Source organism: Sinocyclocheilus anshuiensis, unplaced genomic scaffold (assembly GCF_001515605.1).
Source record: "Sinocyclocheilus anshuiensis isolate Anshui unplaced genomic scaffold, SAMN03320099.WGS_v1.1 scaffold68, whole genome shotgun sequence".
Classification (NCBI taxonomy): domain Eukaryota; kingdom Metazoa; phylum Chordata; class Actinopteri; order Cypriniformes; family Cyprinidae; genus Sinocyclocheilus; species Sinocyclocheilus anshuiensis.
Window position 1 is genome coordinate 1387839 of NW_015555741.1, and position 18151 is coordinate 1405989.

Consider the following 18151-nt stretch of genomic DNA (forward strand, 5'->3'; position numbering starts at 1 on the left):
CAGCGTACCAAAATTTCACTTGATGCGCATGTGCGTTCTACAGCCTACATGCTAATTTGCTTAAGCCCCGCCTTCCTCATTCAGCTTCAGCCCGCCTCCTTGTATGAAAGCTCTGGAACTGGACACACATGCAGATATGAGAGATCTGAACCAGCTTGAGGGTTCCCAAACTGCTTTTTATCCGACGGACAATTACAGATGACATGCTTTCAGAAGTGTATTTTTCAAACAACAGATAAATAAATTCAAATAAAAAAAACATCTTAAAATTCGCCATCTGGAAGTTTAGTAGGACACATGCTCACGCAGATGAGTCTTTCCAGTCTGAGAACTTCAAAGCAGACGTTGTTCTAGATACTGATCAACTGAATGACTTGACCACTGAAAGTCACATTATCGCACACACAAAAAACAATCGCGTCAAGCATAATCTCTGAATTTAAACACAAAAACCGTTAGAGGATGTTGTGTGAGTTAGTGTTTAGCTGTGAAGAGTCTGTACTGTTTTACAGTTCCTCAAACCGAAATGTCCTGAAGACAACAGACCCCATGGGACCCAAAGGAATCGTAAGGACACGCCCCCAGCCTCATCTGGCATTTCTATTGGCTGATGATTTTTCCTAAAGCTTGAAAGGGTGGTTAAAGGGTTACTCCACCCCAAAATGAAAATTTTGTCATTAATTACTCACCCTCATGTCGTTCCAAACCCGTAAGACCTCCGTTCATCTTCGGAACACAAATTAAGATATTTTTTATGTATTCGGAGAGCTCTCTGACCCTCCCATAGACAGCAATGTAAGTAACACGATCAACGTCCAGAAACGTAGCAAGGAGATCGGTAAAATAATCCATGTGACATCAGGGGTTCAACCGTAATTTACGCAAACAGCGTATGCTGTTCTGTGTCAGCCGCACCACACAAATTACGGTTGAACCCCTGATGTCACATGGATTATTTTACCGATCTCCTTGCTACGTTTCTGGCCGTTGATCGTGTTACTTACATTGCTGTCTATAGGAGGGTCAGAGAGCTGTCAGAATACATCAAAAATATCTTAATTTGTGTTCCGAAGACGAAAGGTCTTACGGGTTTGGAACGACATGAGGGCGAGTAATTAATGACATAATTTTCATTTTGGGGTGGAGTAACCCTTTACCTACAACCATGTTATTCCGTACTGAAGTACGGGAAGGATTGAAGTATGATGCCCTTTCTCGCATGGAATGATGAAATGTCTGAGATTCAACCTTGAAAGGAAGAAAACTTATAACTTAAGTGCAACACGCAAGCGCAATAATGATGCTTCCCCAAAGCAAGAATCTGTTGTTTTGACAAAAAAGATGAGGCTGGCATCTCCCGGTTAAGGAGATGCCATGAAAAACTTGGCACTCATTCATTCCCAAATAAGGCCAGAGCAGGAGGAGTCAGAACTGAGGAGGGAAGTTCAGTGGCTCCGCCCTAAATGCTATGTTCTATGTGTAACAAAGGGTCCACCACGAAATGCTCCAGCACCATGTAGACCAGTTGAGATGTTCGTCTCTGTGAAAACCAGACCTAAGACTATCTGCCGTACAGGTCATCAGGGTAATCTCGGCTCCGGCTTTCACTGTAGCTGTTGCTATGGTCATTGTTATTGTTGTTGCTACGGTTGGACATATCCAAACCACTCGCGGATGGGTGGTGCTGTACATCATCAGCTTGACGATCACCAAACAAGTTAGTCTCAACCATAGGAGACGCCCCCGCGACCTCAGAACGAGTTGTAAACTGTGACGGAAGTGGGGCACCGCTGGACCCTGATGGCCCAGGAGCTTCTAGAGAGTCTACCAAGGGTTCAGTGTGAAAAAGAGTCGAGATACCGAGTCCAGCAGGCATTTCCGAGGTTGGGTTTCCCACCTGAGTTGTCCTGACCAAGGTCTGTGAGCCACGGTGAATCCGATGACTGACAACAATGTTGTTTCCAAAGCCGCCCATGGAAGCCATTGTAGTGCTGCGTTCCCGCTGGACTACGGCTGTCATTCCTCCCTCCGCCATTAGGCGGCGGATCCGAGACAGAGCGTCTTCTCCTGGGCCGGGCTCGGCTGCTGGGTCCGCTAAAAAAACCAGAAAGGACAGTGAGACGCTCATATCAGATAACAGCAAAACGAAGATTCAAATTGCGTTAAAAATTCAGATTTCGTTAAGAATGGTGCAAGCAACGCCACAGTCATGGGTTTGATTCCCAGGGAAAACAAGAACTGATACTTTGAATGCAATGCAAACCGATTTGGATAAAAAGTTTTTCTATTCTATTCTATTCACAAATTTTGCTGACTGATCTCATTTCACCGGTTGCTATAGCATTAGGGCTGGACGATATGGCCAAAATTTAAATCATGATACGTTTCTTCATTTTGGTCGATGTGATATAATTCCGATATCGATATGAACAATACTAAAAAAAGCCTCAGAAAAACTGCAAAGAATGCCCACAATGGATGCATGTACCTACAAACTTCTGAAAAATGAATTTACCAAGTCTATAAAAACTCCTCCTATAAAACTGTATAATATTTTAGAAATAAATTCTTTTAGAAATAATTTAAATTTGTGCAATTTGAAGGGTAATGGAAATGCAGCAAGTGACAAAATGCTGTAATGTATATTGAAATACCGGAAATGTGTTAATTGAAAACCGTTATTGAAAAAATTATATCATGATATATATCGATATTGAATTATTGTCCAGCCCTATATAGCATAACAGGTTTTTTTTGTTATATTGCTGTAAATATATGCACAAACATTACTGGGCAAGATTGCTTTACATTATTTATATGATTTTGATGAGTTTGTTGGAGCAATGCGAAAACAGAAAGAACTTATTTATTTACTGAGTTTTTAATTCAAAAGTTTTAAGTAAGGTGAAGCTATTACACAATATTTTTTGACTGGCGTCCAAGTTTAGAATTAAAAAAGAAAATTATCAAATGAGATGAAGTAACAATCATTTGTAATGTATTAATCACAAAATTATACAAATACAGCCAGGTTATTAAAAAAAATAAATAAATAAATTAAAACAATTATCTACTACTAACTACTATAATTTAAGCCATTATCAAACTACTATCACTATAAATTTAAACTATTACTAAACCATTATCAAAGTACTATCACCATAAATTCCAGCAAAAATCATTTTATTTTAAGTGTGATATGCAGTTAACTATACCTGGAAATAAGATTTTTGGTTAATGACCAAAACAACAACAACAACAACAACAACAACAACAACAACAACAACAACAACAACAACCAAATTATCTATTAACTTCCCATGTGTGCACACTGGGTCCCATTAAATCGAGAAAACAAGGGCGCAGATTTAATTAGACCAGCTAACAGCAGGTAATAAAGCACTTGAAACAGTAATAACAGTGTAAAGCCCTCAGCAGGACACAACACAGATCTCGGAGAGATCAGTTCAATCAATTTCACTCCAGTACCTGTGTCCGACAAAGGAGGAAGAGACAGGATGAGAAAGAGTGAGACAAAGCAGTTACCGTGATATGTGGCAGGCAAGTTGGTCCGGTTCAGCGATCCCTCTGAAAGCGATGCCTGAACTGGTGTGTGCGACAGTGTGTGTGTCGTCTCTGGGGGTGCGTGCCTCTCAGTGCTGGTGCTGGCTGTGTGAACCACTGCAAGAGTAACACATTTTGCAGCTGTGAGAGGACATAATCAATATTACTTAACTTGGTTACAGAGAAATGAACTGGAGCTTTATAGATATCCGTTAGAATCACTGTGGCCTTGAGCAAGACACTTCACTGCAGGTTATTTTTTATTTTTTTTTTAGCATTAGTGCATTACATCTCGGCAATATATATTGAATATTTAAAATGATTTTGCAAGCAGTATAAAATTAAGAAATCTGATTATGTGGCTAGTAATTTTCCTAAAACGGTTAATAAGTTCAGTTTATTAATTTGAATTAGGGCTGGACGATATGGCCAAAATTTATATCACGATATATTTCTTAATTTCGGTCGATACGATATAATTCTGATATCGATATGAACACTATTAAAAAAAGGCTCATAAATACTGCCAAGAACACCCACAACAGATGTCTGTACCTACAAACTTATGAAAAATTAATTTGCCAAGTCTATGAAACCTCTTCCTATAAAACGATTAAATTTTTTAGAAAAAAAAAGCACAAATAAATGAATGTTCCCCTTTTATTTGTATTTAGCCTTCATACAAACAAGAAATGTGAAATCACTGTCAAATAAACATCTCAGACTCACCTTATTATTAATATCTTTAACTTCAAACTATAGGCTAACATATCAGTGAAAAGTTTTTGAACAGTCAGATTTTTAATGTTTTTTAAATAATTATCTTCTGCTCACCAAGCCTGCATTTATTTGATACAAAATACAGCAAAAACAGTAACATTTTGAAATATTTTTACTATTTAAAATAACTGTTTTCTATTTGGAAATATTTTCAAATGTAATTTATTTCTGTGATTTCAAAGCTTAATTTTTAGTATCATTACTCCATTCACCTGATCCTTCAGAAATCATTCTAATATTCTGATTTGCTGCTCAAAAAACATTTATTATTATGCCCCCCCCAAAAAAAATTTATACTGACTCCATTCCAAGCTTTTGAGCTTTTTATTTCAGATAAATGCTGATCTTTGTATCTTTCTATTCATCAAAGAATCCTGAAAAAAATGTACTCAACTGTTTCAAATATTGATAATCAGCAAATCAGCATATTAGAATTATTTCTGAAGAATTATGTGACACTGAAGACTGGAGTAGGCCTAATGATGCTGAAAATTCAGCTTTGATCACAGCAATAAATTACATTTGTAGGCTGATTATTCTTATAGACTGAAACAAATGTGCTTCAGCCAGGATAAAGAGTATGAAAGAGTATGCTCTGAGTTGCTGCAGAAAACAAAAAATTGAGCAACAAAAACGTTGCTGGAGACGGGCTTATTATTGAACATGCAAACTGATTCTCTGCCAGCAGGAAGCACTGAGAGCGGCAGAAACATTGGTTTCCCCGGTAACGGCTGTAATCAAAACAGCTCTGCTCATGAACGCTACTTTATCAGAAAAAATTCAAATGCCATCTAAACTTTTCTGAAGACAGTCCTTTCCCTTCAGAGATACATTCATATAAAACACCAACACCGTGTTATGATTTTGAAACGTGCAGTGCTCATGTTTATTCAATGAAGTCAAACGCCATGATTTTGAAATGTGCAGTGCTCATGTTTATTCAACGAAGTCAAATTCCACAAATAAATCAATGTATGGGAAACACTGGTAATGTATATCGAAATATCAGAAATTTTTAAAAATCATATCACCGTTATTGAAAAAAATTATATCGCGATACATATTGATAATGAATTATTGTCCAGCCCTAATTTGAATCAGTTAAAACAGTCCATTTCAATGAATAAAATCAAAATGATTCAATTCACTCAATGTTGACAGAAGAAAATCAAGTGAATCAGGTATTTCCATCTTATGTTATTAAATTAATGGGAAGTCGTGGCCTAATGGTTAGAGAGTCAGACTCATAAGCCAAAGGTTGCGGGTTCGAGTCTCGTACCGGCAGGGAATGTAGGTGGGGGGAGTGAATGTACAGCGCTCTCTCCCACCTTCAATACCACGACTGAGGTGCCCTTGCACACAGAATTGCATTGAATTGCACACATTGAATTTATTTAATACTCGAGTTTCACAATTTGAGTTGAATTACTGATATAAATGAACTCTTCCACGACATTCTAATTTATTGAGATGCACCTGTATATACGACAGCGTTTTAGTGCCACATTAAAAAAAATATATATTTATGATTACGAGATTAAAGTCTTGATATTTCGAGAATAAAGTTGAAATACTACGAGAATAAAGTCGAAATACTACGAGAATAAAGTCGAAATTACAAGATTAAAGTCGTAATATTTTGAGAATAAAGTCGGAATATTACGACTTTAACCTCGTAATCTTAGATTTTTTAATTTTTTAACTGAAACTAAGATGGCACTAAAACGCCATCGTACATATAAATACAAATTATTACACAAAAAAAGCTAGATTTTTTTATTGTATATTCTTGTTTTAAAAAAAGTGTCTTTATGTAACTTTATGCAAATTACATTCATACAAACGTCTTACTGTGTCTGGATGTGTGTGCGTTCTGGAAGGTGCTGGCTGAAGGAAATTCTCTCTCCGTCTGCGTCTCGGCATTCTGCAGTCGCACCACTGGTGTCTGCGTCCCCTGTGAGGTCACAGAAGGGGCGGCCTGACGCGGCTGCAGGCCAATAGCGTTCATAAGGCCCATGTCTCGGTCAAATCGCCAGCCGGACCTGCTGGTGCTGTAAGAAATAAACACAGATGAGCATTTTTGGATCCATGACTATGACAAGCTATGACTTTAGATTCTACTAATTTCTGACCCTGGGCGCTCCACTCCACGGGTTCGGCTGCTGCTGCTGCTGCTGACGGTAAACAAAGAATCCGAGTTCAGATCTGACGGACTGTCTCCATCACTGCGGAAATCACTGACAACAAAACAGATATTTTAGACTTCATTATCTTGTTTACACATCTAAGTAAATGGCAACGTATGATTCACGTCCAGTTATTTATCACCCCGAAGGGATTCATTTTGTGATAATGACTGGCTGATGGTACATTATCCCACTTATTACACAGCTAAGTACCAAATATATAAATAAACAAATGGACATTAAATATCATAGTTTATCGTGAAACTGCAAAATGATGCAATCCATGAAGCTTGCACAACAATGCAGGGCATCCGTTGAATGGGACAATTATGGTCGATTATACAGTTTAGCATTATACTGTATAAAAATAGCTAATTGTAGAACAGCCAATCAGAATCAAGTATTCAAGAGAGCCATGTGCAGATCTCGGATTGTGCGTTTAAGACCAATAATACACCCAGACTTGACCAAATTACTAAACTGAACAACTGAATTGCAAAGAAGCAATGGAATTATTGTGACGTACTCCATCTGTCCGTGTGGGCTGTGATCGGATTATAAACCCATCAGATTGGGGGAGAATTCCTTGAAAGCGATGAGCTGCAAAAGTCATGGGGCGCAGAGGTAATGTGGCCTGTAACCTTGTTAAAAAACAATAACTGCTTCTTTCCAGTTGAACACCCGAGTTTCCTGCCACTAATGAAGACGGTAATCTAATGAAAGGCAGCTTCAGGTAGCATGGTGGTTTATCAAAAGTCCTCATATAGTCCACGTATCTGAAAACTGACACTGATCTGGGATCGGGAACTCGCTTGACTATTCAATTGTTGAAGATGAACTGCTGACAGACAGATAATGAATCAACTCTCTGAGTCTTTGGCATGTTTGACTCACCGAGTCAATATTGACACAAGCTCTAGAACTCATTTATGGAAATTACTGGTTGTAAAAATGCGGCTTTTATTGTGCCGATAAACTGTGTTTGGTTTTATCTGCAATTTCCATGGCTACTGTGCTTCACTGTGGCACTTGGTTTGTTTATCTTGCTGGGTGGTGTGGCGTACTGGTTAAAGATCTGGGCTAAAGGCCAAAAAGTTACTGGTACCATCCCAAACAGAAGCAATTCACAAACTATCATTATCACTTGCTTTGTTGCAAAACCTAATAGTTGCCTACAGAGAAAATATTTTAAGGCATCATAGTGATGCTAAATGTTAAATACGAGATATATGGTGAATATAAATATTTAAAATAAATTAATTTATCAAAAATAAATGACAAAGCACTTAAAAAATATGGGGACAGTACTGTTTTTTTTGGAAAGAAAATAATACTTTGATTCAGAGGGATGCACTAAATAGATCAAAAGTAGTAAAATACATTTATAATGTTACAAAATATTTCCATTTCAAATAAATACTTGGACTTTTCATATATGGGAAAAAATCCTGAAAAAAGTATCACAGCATCCACAAACATATTAAGCACCACAACTGTTTTCAACATTGATGATAATAGGAAATGTTTCTGGACCAGGAAATCAGGATATTAGAATGATTTCTGAAGAATCATGTGACACTGAAGACTGGAGTAATGATGCTGAAAATTCAGCCTGACATTATAGGAATTAATTACATTTTAAAATATATTAAAATATACAACAGTTATTTTAAATTGTAGTAATAAATGTATTTTCATACTAGAATGTCATGCTTTTAGCAACAGCATCCTCAACCTGTTAAAAATTAGTTATGAATCCTGTGTGCTTTGTGTGCTGCAGTCTATGTAATTGGTCATGGTCACTTATGAGATTGTATTTCAGGATGCTTCCTTAGCAGGCAGCTGGCTATGTAGACAATAAACAGTAAGGCAGCTTAGGTTTTGGAGCCATAGTTTCCTTAGGCATAATACTTCGTTCCTGTAATAAGTATACTGTAATTTACTATGGATAACAACATTTGGCAAATTAAATAAAACATAAAATACTGGGTTTTACGATGTGATAAGGAAATTCAAATTTGCTAAGGACTAAAGCATGCATGTGGACCAGATGTTTTATCTGGGTGTTTACTTACACTGGCCTGCAGATGACCAGGTCGCCCTTATTGGTTCCGTAGGCCAATCCCAAGCCTGGCTCTGGAAGCCACCGGGCCGAATTAATACTGACGTGTCTTCTCTGGTCTGGAGCCATGGGGTACACCACATTAAACATCATCTACAGGATGCAAAGAGAAAGCAAACCATCAAAAACACAGAAAGCAGAAAAACAAAGTTTTAGTCACAGTACTGTATCATTCTTTATGGCTTTGGGTCTATGAATAAAACTCACCCTAACTCACAGTTTATATTGTTAAATAAACTATTTTTACAATCCTGCAAATGTGGCATTTTTGTAGGCTCTTACTCTAATGGAGGTCTCTCCTCCGTGTGGCTGCTGTAGACGAAACACTTGCGCCACCATGTGGTCAGTAGTGGGATGGAGCAGGATTCGTCTTGAGGCCAGACCTACCATCACATAGCAGCCCATGGGTGAAAGACTCACTGAGATTGCGTTTGGACCTGAAATGCAAGTCAAAAGCAAAACTCAAAAACAAATACTTCTGCTAATAAAGTATTTTTTTCTAAACTCTAAACAGGAATGTTCACAGTGTTACTGCCAAAATGAGCTGCGGAGTTCCTGTTTGATAACACTGACCGAATCTCTTGGTGTACAGCACTTCTCCTAGGTTATGGGGAGCGAGGGAGTAGACGGCTAGGATGCCCTCATCTGCAAAACCCCGCTGGCTGCTGGGAATGAACACGGCCAGCAGCTGCCCGTCCGCTGAAATATCACAGCTGGCATCGTTGTAGATCTTACAGTGAGGAACGAGTACATTCACAGTGGCTAAGAAAAAGAAAATGAAATATGATAATCATTTTGTAGTTTCTGAAGAAGTAAAAAGTGAAACAAGATACCTTTTTGTTTGCAAAAACAGGAAAAAACCATTAGAACTCAGAAGAACATACCATTACTGATCTCCGGAAGGTCAAACTTGGTGAAATCCCACCACTGCAGCCTATAGGTGGTGTTGGCAATGTTACTGGCCACAGCTGACTGCCCATCACCTATAGAAGCACCTGCAACCGAGCATTATGGGTAGATCTATTTAATTCTCTTCAGTTTTTCAAAATCACTATTCTTGTACCAAATGTTTCTGACATTATGGGATAAAAATGATTGAAAGTGCTTCATAACAAAACAAAATAAGAAAGATGTGAAATGAAATTGCTTGTTGTACCTGCTAATACTCTGTTAATGGAGGAGTGAGTGGCCAGGCCTGACTGACCCCTTTCATGGAAAAGTCCAGCGTAAGGCAAGTACTCTGGTAACAGGAACCTCCTTCAGACACAAATACATGTTTATATTAATGTTAATAACAAATTAACAATTTTCTTTCTCTGAAAAAGCTCAGAAATCTGAATTAATTTATTAACTTACCTAAAGCAAGAAACCAAAAAAAAACAAAACAAAAAGAAAGATCATTGTAGTACATTATTTCATATACTATTAAATGTATTTTTTTTATCTTGACTTGGTACACCAGCATTCAAAAGATTCTGGACAGTAAAGACTTGTAAAGTTTTTTTCTAAAAAAATAAGGACATTTCTATTTCAAATAACTACTGTTCCTTTAAACGATCTATTCATCAATGAAACCTGAAAAAAAACCATGCATCACGGTTTCCACAAAAGTGTTAATTAACTGTTTTCAACATAGATAATAAAAAAATGTTTCTTCAGCACCAAATCAGTATATTAGAATGATTTCTGAAGGATCATGTGACACTGAATACTGGAGTAATGATGCTGAAAATTCAGCTTTGCATCACAAGAATAAATTATATTTTAAAAACTATTCAAATAGAAAACAGTAATTTTAAATTGTACAAATATTTCACAATATTACTGTTTTTACAGTCACATATGACACTTACCGTGGGACAAAGCGCCCAAGAGAGGGGGCTGACATTCGAGCGTTGCGGGGCATTCTGTGTCTTGTCCTGTCTCCAGGCTCCCTGTAACCGAGAGAGAAAAGAAATATTTTAAACACTTACTCAAAATTCAAAACCACAAGGATGAACACAGCAAAATGGATTTAGATAACAGTAATCGCAATCGTACAGTAATATAGATGTATGCATATGTGAGTGAGGATGCAATGAGTTTTATCAGACTCACTCGATGTCCTCATAGTCTCCATCACTGGCCTCTGGTGGCGTGGAGGAGGGGTTGTTGGACTGGCTGTCGACTTGAGAGTTAGAGAGCGTCCGTAGGCGATTCTGTAAAGAACGCTGGCGTATGCTTTCTCTCCGAGACAGATACTGGATCATCCTCTGAGCATAGTAAGCAGCCGGAGACAGCCTGAGGAGATGTGGAAGAGAAAAAGAGTCAAACTCTGAAGTTAAAGCCCAATAATCAGCCTTGAGTTTGCACATATAGGCTTTCAAACAGGTACCTGGCAGGATCTGGGTATATGGGATGATCTCTGGAGCCAGACATATCATATCGAGATAACGGAAACAGCGATGATTCCAACAACCTCCTGAGGCAGAAGATGAAATACAAATAAGTAACAGGAAAGACAAATGTAAAGATGCGGTCACATTTACCGATGTTCGGGGATATCAGCAGGCAAAATCCCACCATTTCGATAGGAATCCACGTGAACGGGAGCCTCGCATAAGGGCAAAAAATTACCCCATGCAGATTTCGCAACAGATTCAAGTTGGACATGCCAATTTGCCATGTTGAAAAGCAGAAATTTGCTTGATTACTTAAAGTGACTTCATGCATCTTTACACTTTTTACAATAGATAATAGACCTTTTTTGCCCACAAAATTTTACTGAAATTTCACTATTGTGACCACACCTTAAAGGGACATTTCACCCAAAAATGAGAATTCTGTCATTAATTACTCACCCTCATGTCGTTCCAAACCCATAATACATTTGTTCATCTTCGGAACACAAATGAACATATTTTTGATGAAATCTGAGAACATTCTGACCCTTCATAGACAGCAACGCAATTGCCACGTTCAAGGCTCATAAAGGTAGTAACAACATCGTTAAAATAGTCTATGTGACATCAGTGGTTCAAGCGTAATGTTATGAAGCTACGAGAATACTTTTTGTGTGCAAAGAAAACAAAAATAACGACTTTATTCAACAATCTCTTCTGTGTCAGTCTTTGACGCATGTTCACGACAGTACCACGACGCTTGCATGTGCATTCCTCTGCTTGTAATAAAGGCGCAACGCATCAGATATGACTGTGATTGGCTACAATGATCATCGCTTCACACTCTTCTCACACAGAAGCACATGGGAGCGTTTATAAGCCGCGTCTATCAGCGGACCCGTCAGTGGATCCCTAATATATCTGCACATAGACGGTTTAGCTGACAGATGCCTGCTTTTAAACGCTCCCACGTGCTTCTGTGTGAGCGCTCGGTGAAGAGTGCGAAGCGATGATCATTGAAGCCAATCACAGTCATATCTGATGAGCACGTGAACACTATGGTCAATCAGCAGTGTTTAAGAATCAGCTCAACAGCGCTCCAATGTTAGCAGGAAATTGACGTTTTTAAAATTTCAGTATCGACTGGTACCAAAGTCGGTACTTTTGACAACACTACATCGTAGTACTCTGGTGAATGCACGATGGAGACTGACACGGAAGAGAAAAAAATTGTTGAAAAAAGTCATTATTTTAATGGACTATTTTAATGATTTCCTTACTATCTTTCTGGGCCTTGAACATGTGAGTTGTGTTGCTGTTTATGCAAGGTCGGAAAACTCTTTGGATTTCATCAAAAATATCTTAATTTGTGTTCCGAAGATGAACAAAGGTCTTACTGGTTTGGAACGACATGAGGGCGAGTAATTAATTACAGAATTTTCAGTTTTGGGTGAACTATCCCTTCAAAAACCAAATTTAGTTATTGTTTATCCTCACCTCCTGAGTGAGTCCTCGTCCGGATTATCAACAGGCACCTCTGGGTTTAAGGCGTCTGGTGTTGCCTCAGAAGCAGTGCTTGCCGTCGGCTGCCGGTACATGCTTTCCCACTGCCCCGTCTCCTGATTGTACACGAGACCCATGGGCTGCTGGTCCTGTAGCCCAGAGGAGGTCTCGCCCAAAGCCATGGGCCTCATCTCAGGGGCCTGGGCCTCCACCCGTGCTCCCTGACCTGGGTCCTCAAACGGAGGCACTGAAAGTGGCCAGGATGGTCCATCTTGAGAGGAAGAGGAAGAAGAGGTCTGACCAGAACGCTCCCAGCGCTGAGTGTCGTGGTTGAAGGTGAGGAGGTTGTGGCATGAACGGCAACGATTGGGGTGGTTTTGAGAGGGGCTGGCGACCGTGCCTGCGTTTCCAGTGTGGGAAGAACTGTTATGGGAAGGCCCGGGACGTTCTGTGTCCATGCTACTGTTGAGCAGCTCCTGCATGGGTCCCGGTCCACCCGGCACCTCTCGGCTGCCACCGGGTCGCTCCAACTCCTGCATGCGCTCATATTCCATAAAGTAACGGCTCAGGTTGCACTGCAGGACATTGCGTATGGAGGCGGGGTTGCTGCGTTGGGTGTTGTCATAGAAGGGATGATGGCCACTACTGGTGCCATCATTGGCTCGTCCCCGGTTGGGCTCCATGCCGGGCAGCACTAGGCCTCGCCCTTCTGTAGCAGAAGTGTATATGGGTGATGAAGAGGAACCATCGGGGAACCTATGCAGGGAAAGGAGATCCATAGAAGAGGAGCTTGTCCTAGGAGGGGGCACTACACTCCTTCCGGCGCTGCTTTCCACCCCAATCGCACCTAACCCATGTTCATGTCCCGTGCTCAGCAGACTACCAGACCAATCAGCCCCAGGAAGACGCCCAGGGGCCTCGAGAGGACCGGGTGCTTGTGACCCCAAGGGATCAATAGTCCAAAGAGGCAAGAGTCCCCGATGCGCAGAGTTCCCCGCAGCCCCACTGAATACACTGCTAAAAGCAGAAGGTCGGTCCGTGGAGGTGCGGGTCTGGCTAGGAGCGGGCGAGAAGGCAGAGGGGCCCGACTGAGTCTGCGGTTGAGGCAAATCCGAAGGCTGGAGGCCTGTCGGATTCTGCGTGAATAAGTTCCGCGAGGCAGCACAACGACTGCACAGGCAGCCCAAACCCAAATGATGCGTGCAGCCCTGTAAGGCAGGGCGGTCACCCGGTTCTGTCCGCACTGGGTACTGGAACCGGGGCATGCTGGGAGGCTCTCGGGGCTCAGGGGCAGGGCGGGATTGATCGCCAGCCTGCGCCCCAGAAGAGCGAGAGGACAATATGTGCAGGAAATTGTGCAGGATGGGTGTGCGACGTACGGGTGGGGAGCGTAAAAGAGAACGTTGGCGGAACAAAGCCATATCCATACTGTCCATGGGGACCTCGGAGTCATCATCATTCTATAGAAACACAGCAAAACGCTCATAAAATGATGTTTGTAAAAGGGAAATGCACATAGGAAAATACAGTACAGCTATTTTGACAGGAAAAATGGTTGTTTCTAACCTGCTGGTTGGATGGGTTCACAATAGCTGTTAAAAGATTATGACCTAGAGGATCAAATCTCACCAACCTGGCCAAAAAATTAAAAATTAGGATTAATTGTTTTAATGATTATGGAAAAAAGGGTCTATTTTTATTTCTTGTTGACCACTAAGAAATAACAGTATTGCTTCCACACCGAACACGTTCGGTCTCGCTGGCAGTCTTGACCACAGCAAAAGGTTCTGGTCGGCTCCAGTCCCAGAAGTGGAGTTCGTTGTTGGTGGCGATGAGCAAGAGCTGAGCCGTGGGGTGGAACGCTAGAGAAGCGATGGCAACATTACTCTCCGTGAACCAGCTCTCGCTACCACCCTGGGAATAGGGAAAAACATCCACAGCATTCATTTAAACAGCAACGTCTGAGTTTCTAATGCCTAGTATACATGTAGATGACCTGCAATTTGATCAGACTAGAATAACCACCGAGAGGTGCGACTGAACGGTATGAAAATCAAACACACAAGATAAAAATTTTTGCAAGGGGAAGGTCCACTCATATTAGGCATAACTAAAATGTAATACAAAACTGAAGCTCACATGCAGGTCCCAAATGCGGACTTCTCCATCAAGGCACCCAGAGGCAACCAGGCCAGGGATGGTGGGGTGAAAGGTCACACACCAAGGTGTGCGTCGATGGCCCACTAAAGAGTGCAGGCACTTTCCTGTTTTCACATCTGTGATGTAGATGTTATGGTTGACGTGGGTTGAGGCCACAAGATTCCTATAAAAGTAAAAGATGTAATTATCATCTCAGGAAGCAAGCGAAAACATAAGTTATTCAGCATTTATTATTTTCGCTTTTTTTCTTAAAATGTATTAGTTACCTATCTGGACTGAAAGCCAGCAGGAAGGTTGATCGTGGATTATCCGGCAACTCTACTTTCTGTAGAAATAATTTGAGACACATACATATTATTTACATACACATGTATTTTTGCACACACATACTATTTACAAGCATGATAATTTAGAAATTAAAGATTTTACAGCATTGAGTCTTAATGAAATTTCAGGGTCAATCAAAGAATAATATATATATATATATACACACTTAAATTAATTATCAATATAACAATTAAGTTCTATGAATTGTATATTTATATTGTTATATTTATATTAACTGTTAGTTTAGAATAAATTAATCTAACAATTACAATTCTAAATCTGCTAAAAATGCATGCAACATGTAAAAATCATAAACTTGATGTGGCAAGCTCTTGTTCTGACAATTTTTTCAATGTACTGTACAAATTTTGAATTGAACATTGAACAACTGTCAAATAATCTGATTTTATTTTTTTATAACATATACAATGACTAAATTATTGCATTATTATTCTACATTAAAACAAGAACATTAATATTAATATAATTGTCATCAGATATGCCATCAACCCCAAAAACAAAATTATTTTATTGTTAAATGTTCCGAATTTTTCCAGAAATGTTTTTTATTACACCCCCCCCCACCACCCTTTTTCTTAAATAGTAACTATATACAATATAAAATGGGACCCTAAGAATCTAAAATGCTTGTTTTGCAATTTTATTTCATTCATCATACTCATTTTATACAAAACATCCTTAAGACTAATAACCATTGATTAACTGATTGATAAGAAAAGGTCTAATATCAAGCCACTATTGGCGCTTTTCCACTGCGAGGTACGGCTCGGCTCGGCTTGCTTTTCCACAGCAGTTCAGTATCGCTTAAAGGGGTCATATGATGCTGCTAAAAAGAACATTATTTTGTGTATTTGGTGTAATGAAATGTGTTTATGTATTCTGACTGTGATATCCTGAAACTGCTCTATATAGGAACGTCTGCTTACTGTAGGCCCGAGTGAACCATTAAGGTTGATAAATACCCTACCTGGCTCTGCCATTTCATCCAGCGCATCCGGTCTTCCACCAGCTGCTGCAGGAGCCGCTGGGATCCCAGAATGCGAGCTCCTCGCTCTCGACCCGACAGGATCAGCACAGAGTTTCTGTTCTGCACTGCCATTTTTCCTCTCTAGTGCTCCACGGCCCGGCCGGCCAGCTTTCCTCGCATAAGGGCCGGACACTAACTCAGCAGCACGTCAGCCATGCAGACTGGTGGACAGACACAAAAACAATGAACTTAAATCAACAATCAATAATCTATAGTCTGTAAGACGCATATTAATCAGCAGAAAACATCTGAGAGATCATTCACTGATTAAAAAACAGTGATCAAGAGCAAGATCACTGTTAATTCTCTGTATTTCAACACAGAGACTTGCAACCTTAATGACAGCTCATCTCCAGACAGATGTCTGTACAAAACTGACTGATCATGCAACAAAACCCTTGATTTGAAAGTTTTAAGAATGTATTTATTAACAATATATCTTGAATACAAACACAATGATCTGTTATGGATTCAAAGGGCCCAAAAATCAAGCATCACTCTACCATCCTGTAGACAACAAATTAGGGTTTAAGTAAACCCTATGGGTGTTTTGCCATGATATTTCTCCACAAAATGACCTTTGATTTGGTCATTTTATATATTTAAACACAGATTAATATGATTTGATGTTGCTGCGGTAAAATTAAAGCCCTATCAGATGGTGGTGAACCATGTAAACAAACAAGCCATTTAAATCCACACCATGCCAGTGAAATTTTCATCCACATTTCATCAACAGCAAACCAGAGAAACAAAATATAGTCATAAACAGCATAAATAAAGGCATTAAATGTGTTTTTTGGTCGTGCAACTAACAATAACTCACTGCCGTGCCCGCCCAAATATGGAAACTGAACTGAAGCTACAGTGTTAGCCACCATTTATTCACTATAAACGTTGATGTATTTACACATATTTTAGTTCTAACAATTACATAACCACAAATACATTGTGAATATATTGAAATATAGATTAAATAGCGAATTTATTGATATTTTACAGACCTGTTCTGTTGTGTTTGTCAGTTAAATGTCATTGAAGACGCTGTTAGCTTCTTAGCCTCTTAGCCCGGGATAGATCGTTATTAAACGAGCTGGATTGACAACCCACCGATCCGAAGCGCCGAGCAGATTAAATTCATGTTAATTAGGAGTATCTCAATCAAACCGTTTTAATCATCGGGACATTGAGAGATTGTATTCTGGTGGCTATATGAGAAATAATGCTAGCTAACTGGTTTGTGGGTAGCTCGGCGTAGGCAGGCATGCTAATCGAGATCTGACTGCATTGAACTGCATTAGGTCGGTTAATCGATTGCAGAGTGGATCACCTCAGAAAAACAACAGGTAGATTGTGTTATTTTTATAACTTACTGGTCATTGGGATTAATTTATTTTTTAATTTGTTTAATGTATGTTTATTCACATGTATCTATAACGTAAAAATAAGAGTATTTTTTAAAAGTTTTAAGACATTTAAATTGTGTTAGCCTACGTCAAAGTCCTTGTGGCAGTACTAAGATACAGTGATTGTATCAGATCATAACTCCATGGTATTTTGATATATACCACAGTGATTAATGATTACCATATTCACGTGCCAGGGTTTTACATGGGACTTCCAAGCCACTTCAAATAAATTCATAGCAAATATGATATGTGCTCCATGTGTCTCTCAGTCCACTTTTTGATAGCAATGATTGTTCACTGAAAGTTTTAAAACAGCTCAAATAGCACATTTATTTAAGCTTTAAATAATTACATACTGAAAAGAAAACTATTCAAATAGTGCAACTGTATCAGATCACAAAGACCTATAGGATTGTGCTTTAAAATAGGCTACAAAGATCAAAATTTTCTAAAACATTTCTAATACACTCATTTTACCATTATGCAATACTAATGACAGTTTACAGCATAACCTATTCATAGATTAATTGATACACAATCATTAGTGTGACTACTCACATTTACTAATTGTATGCATCAAGATATATAGTCATTTAATTTTAGAGCAAATCTGCTGTGCTTTTTTCAACATCGGTGTAAATAACTGTGCATTTCTTCTTACATTCAAATAT

At 39.3% G+C, this 18151-nt stretch overlaps 1 protein-coding gene across 1 annotated transcript; it reads right to left on the minus strand.

Annotated features, from left to right (window-relative positions):
* Window positions 1–1091: 1091 nt before the first annotated feature.
* On the minus strand, window positions 1092–17412 carry ambra1b (autophagy/beclin-1 regulator 1b). The gene is made up of 19 exons (XM_016466798.1): window positions 17076–17412; window positions 16012–16232; window positions 14963–15021; window positions 14676–14859; window positions 14278–14450; window positions 14103–14169; window positions 12531–13996; window positions 11027–11113; window positions 10750–10932; window positions 10506–10586; window positions 9809–9909; window positions 9537–9647; window positions 9226–9414; window positions 8935–9089; window positions 8606–8745; window positions 6477–6581; window positions 6196–6395; window positions 3547–3681; window positions 1092–2094 (listed from the first exon to the last, which is right to left on the minus strand). Exons 2-19 carry the CDS (start codon window positions 16141–16143, stop codon window positions 1562–1564), a joined length of 4101 nt encoding a protein of 1366 aa, XP_016322284.1. The 5' UTR covers window positions 16144–16232; window positions 17076–17412; the 3' UTR covers window positions 1092–1561.
* Between the last annotated feature and the right edge of the window lie 739 nt (window positions 17413–18151).

Coding starts and splice junctions, on each gene's coding strand:
- ambra1b (XM_016466798.1), bottom strand. CDS start 16,143: ATGGCAGTGCAGAACAGAAACTCTGTGCTGATCCTGTCGGGTCGAGAG. Junction 9,648..9,808: donor CATTAACAGAGTATTAGCAG/GTACAACAAGCA, acceptor GCTCGGTTGCAG/GTGCTTCTATAGGTGATGGG. Junction 6,396..6,476: donor CGTGGAGTGGAGCGCCCAGG/GTCAGAAATTAG, acceptor TATTTCTTACAG/CACCAGCAGGTCCGGCTGGC.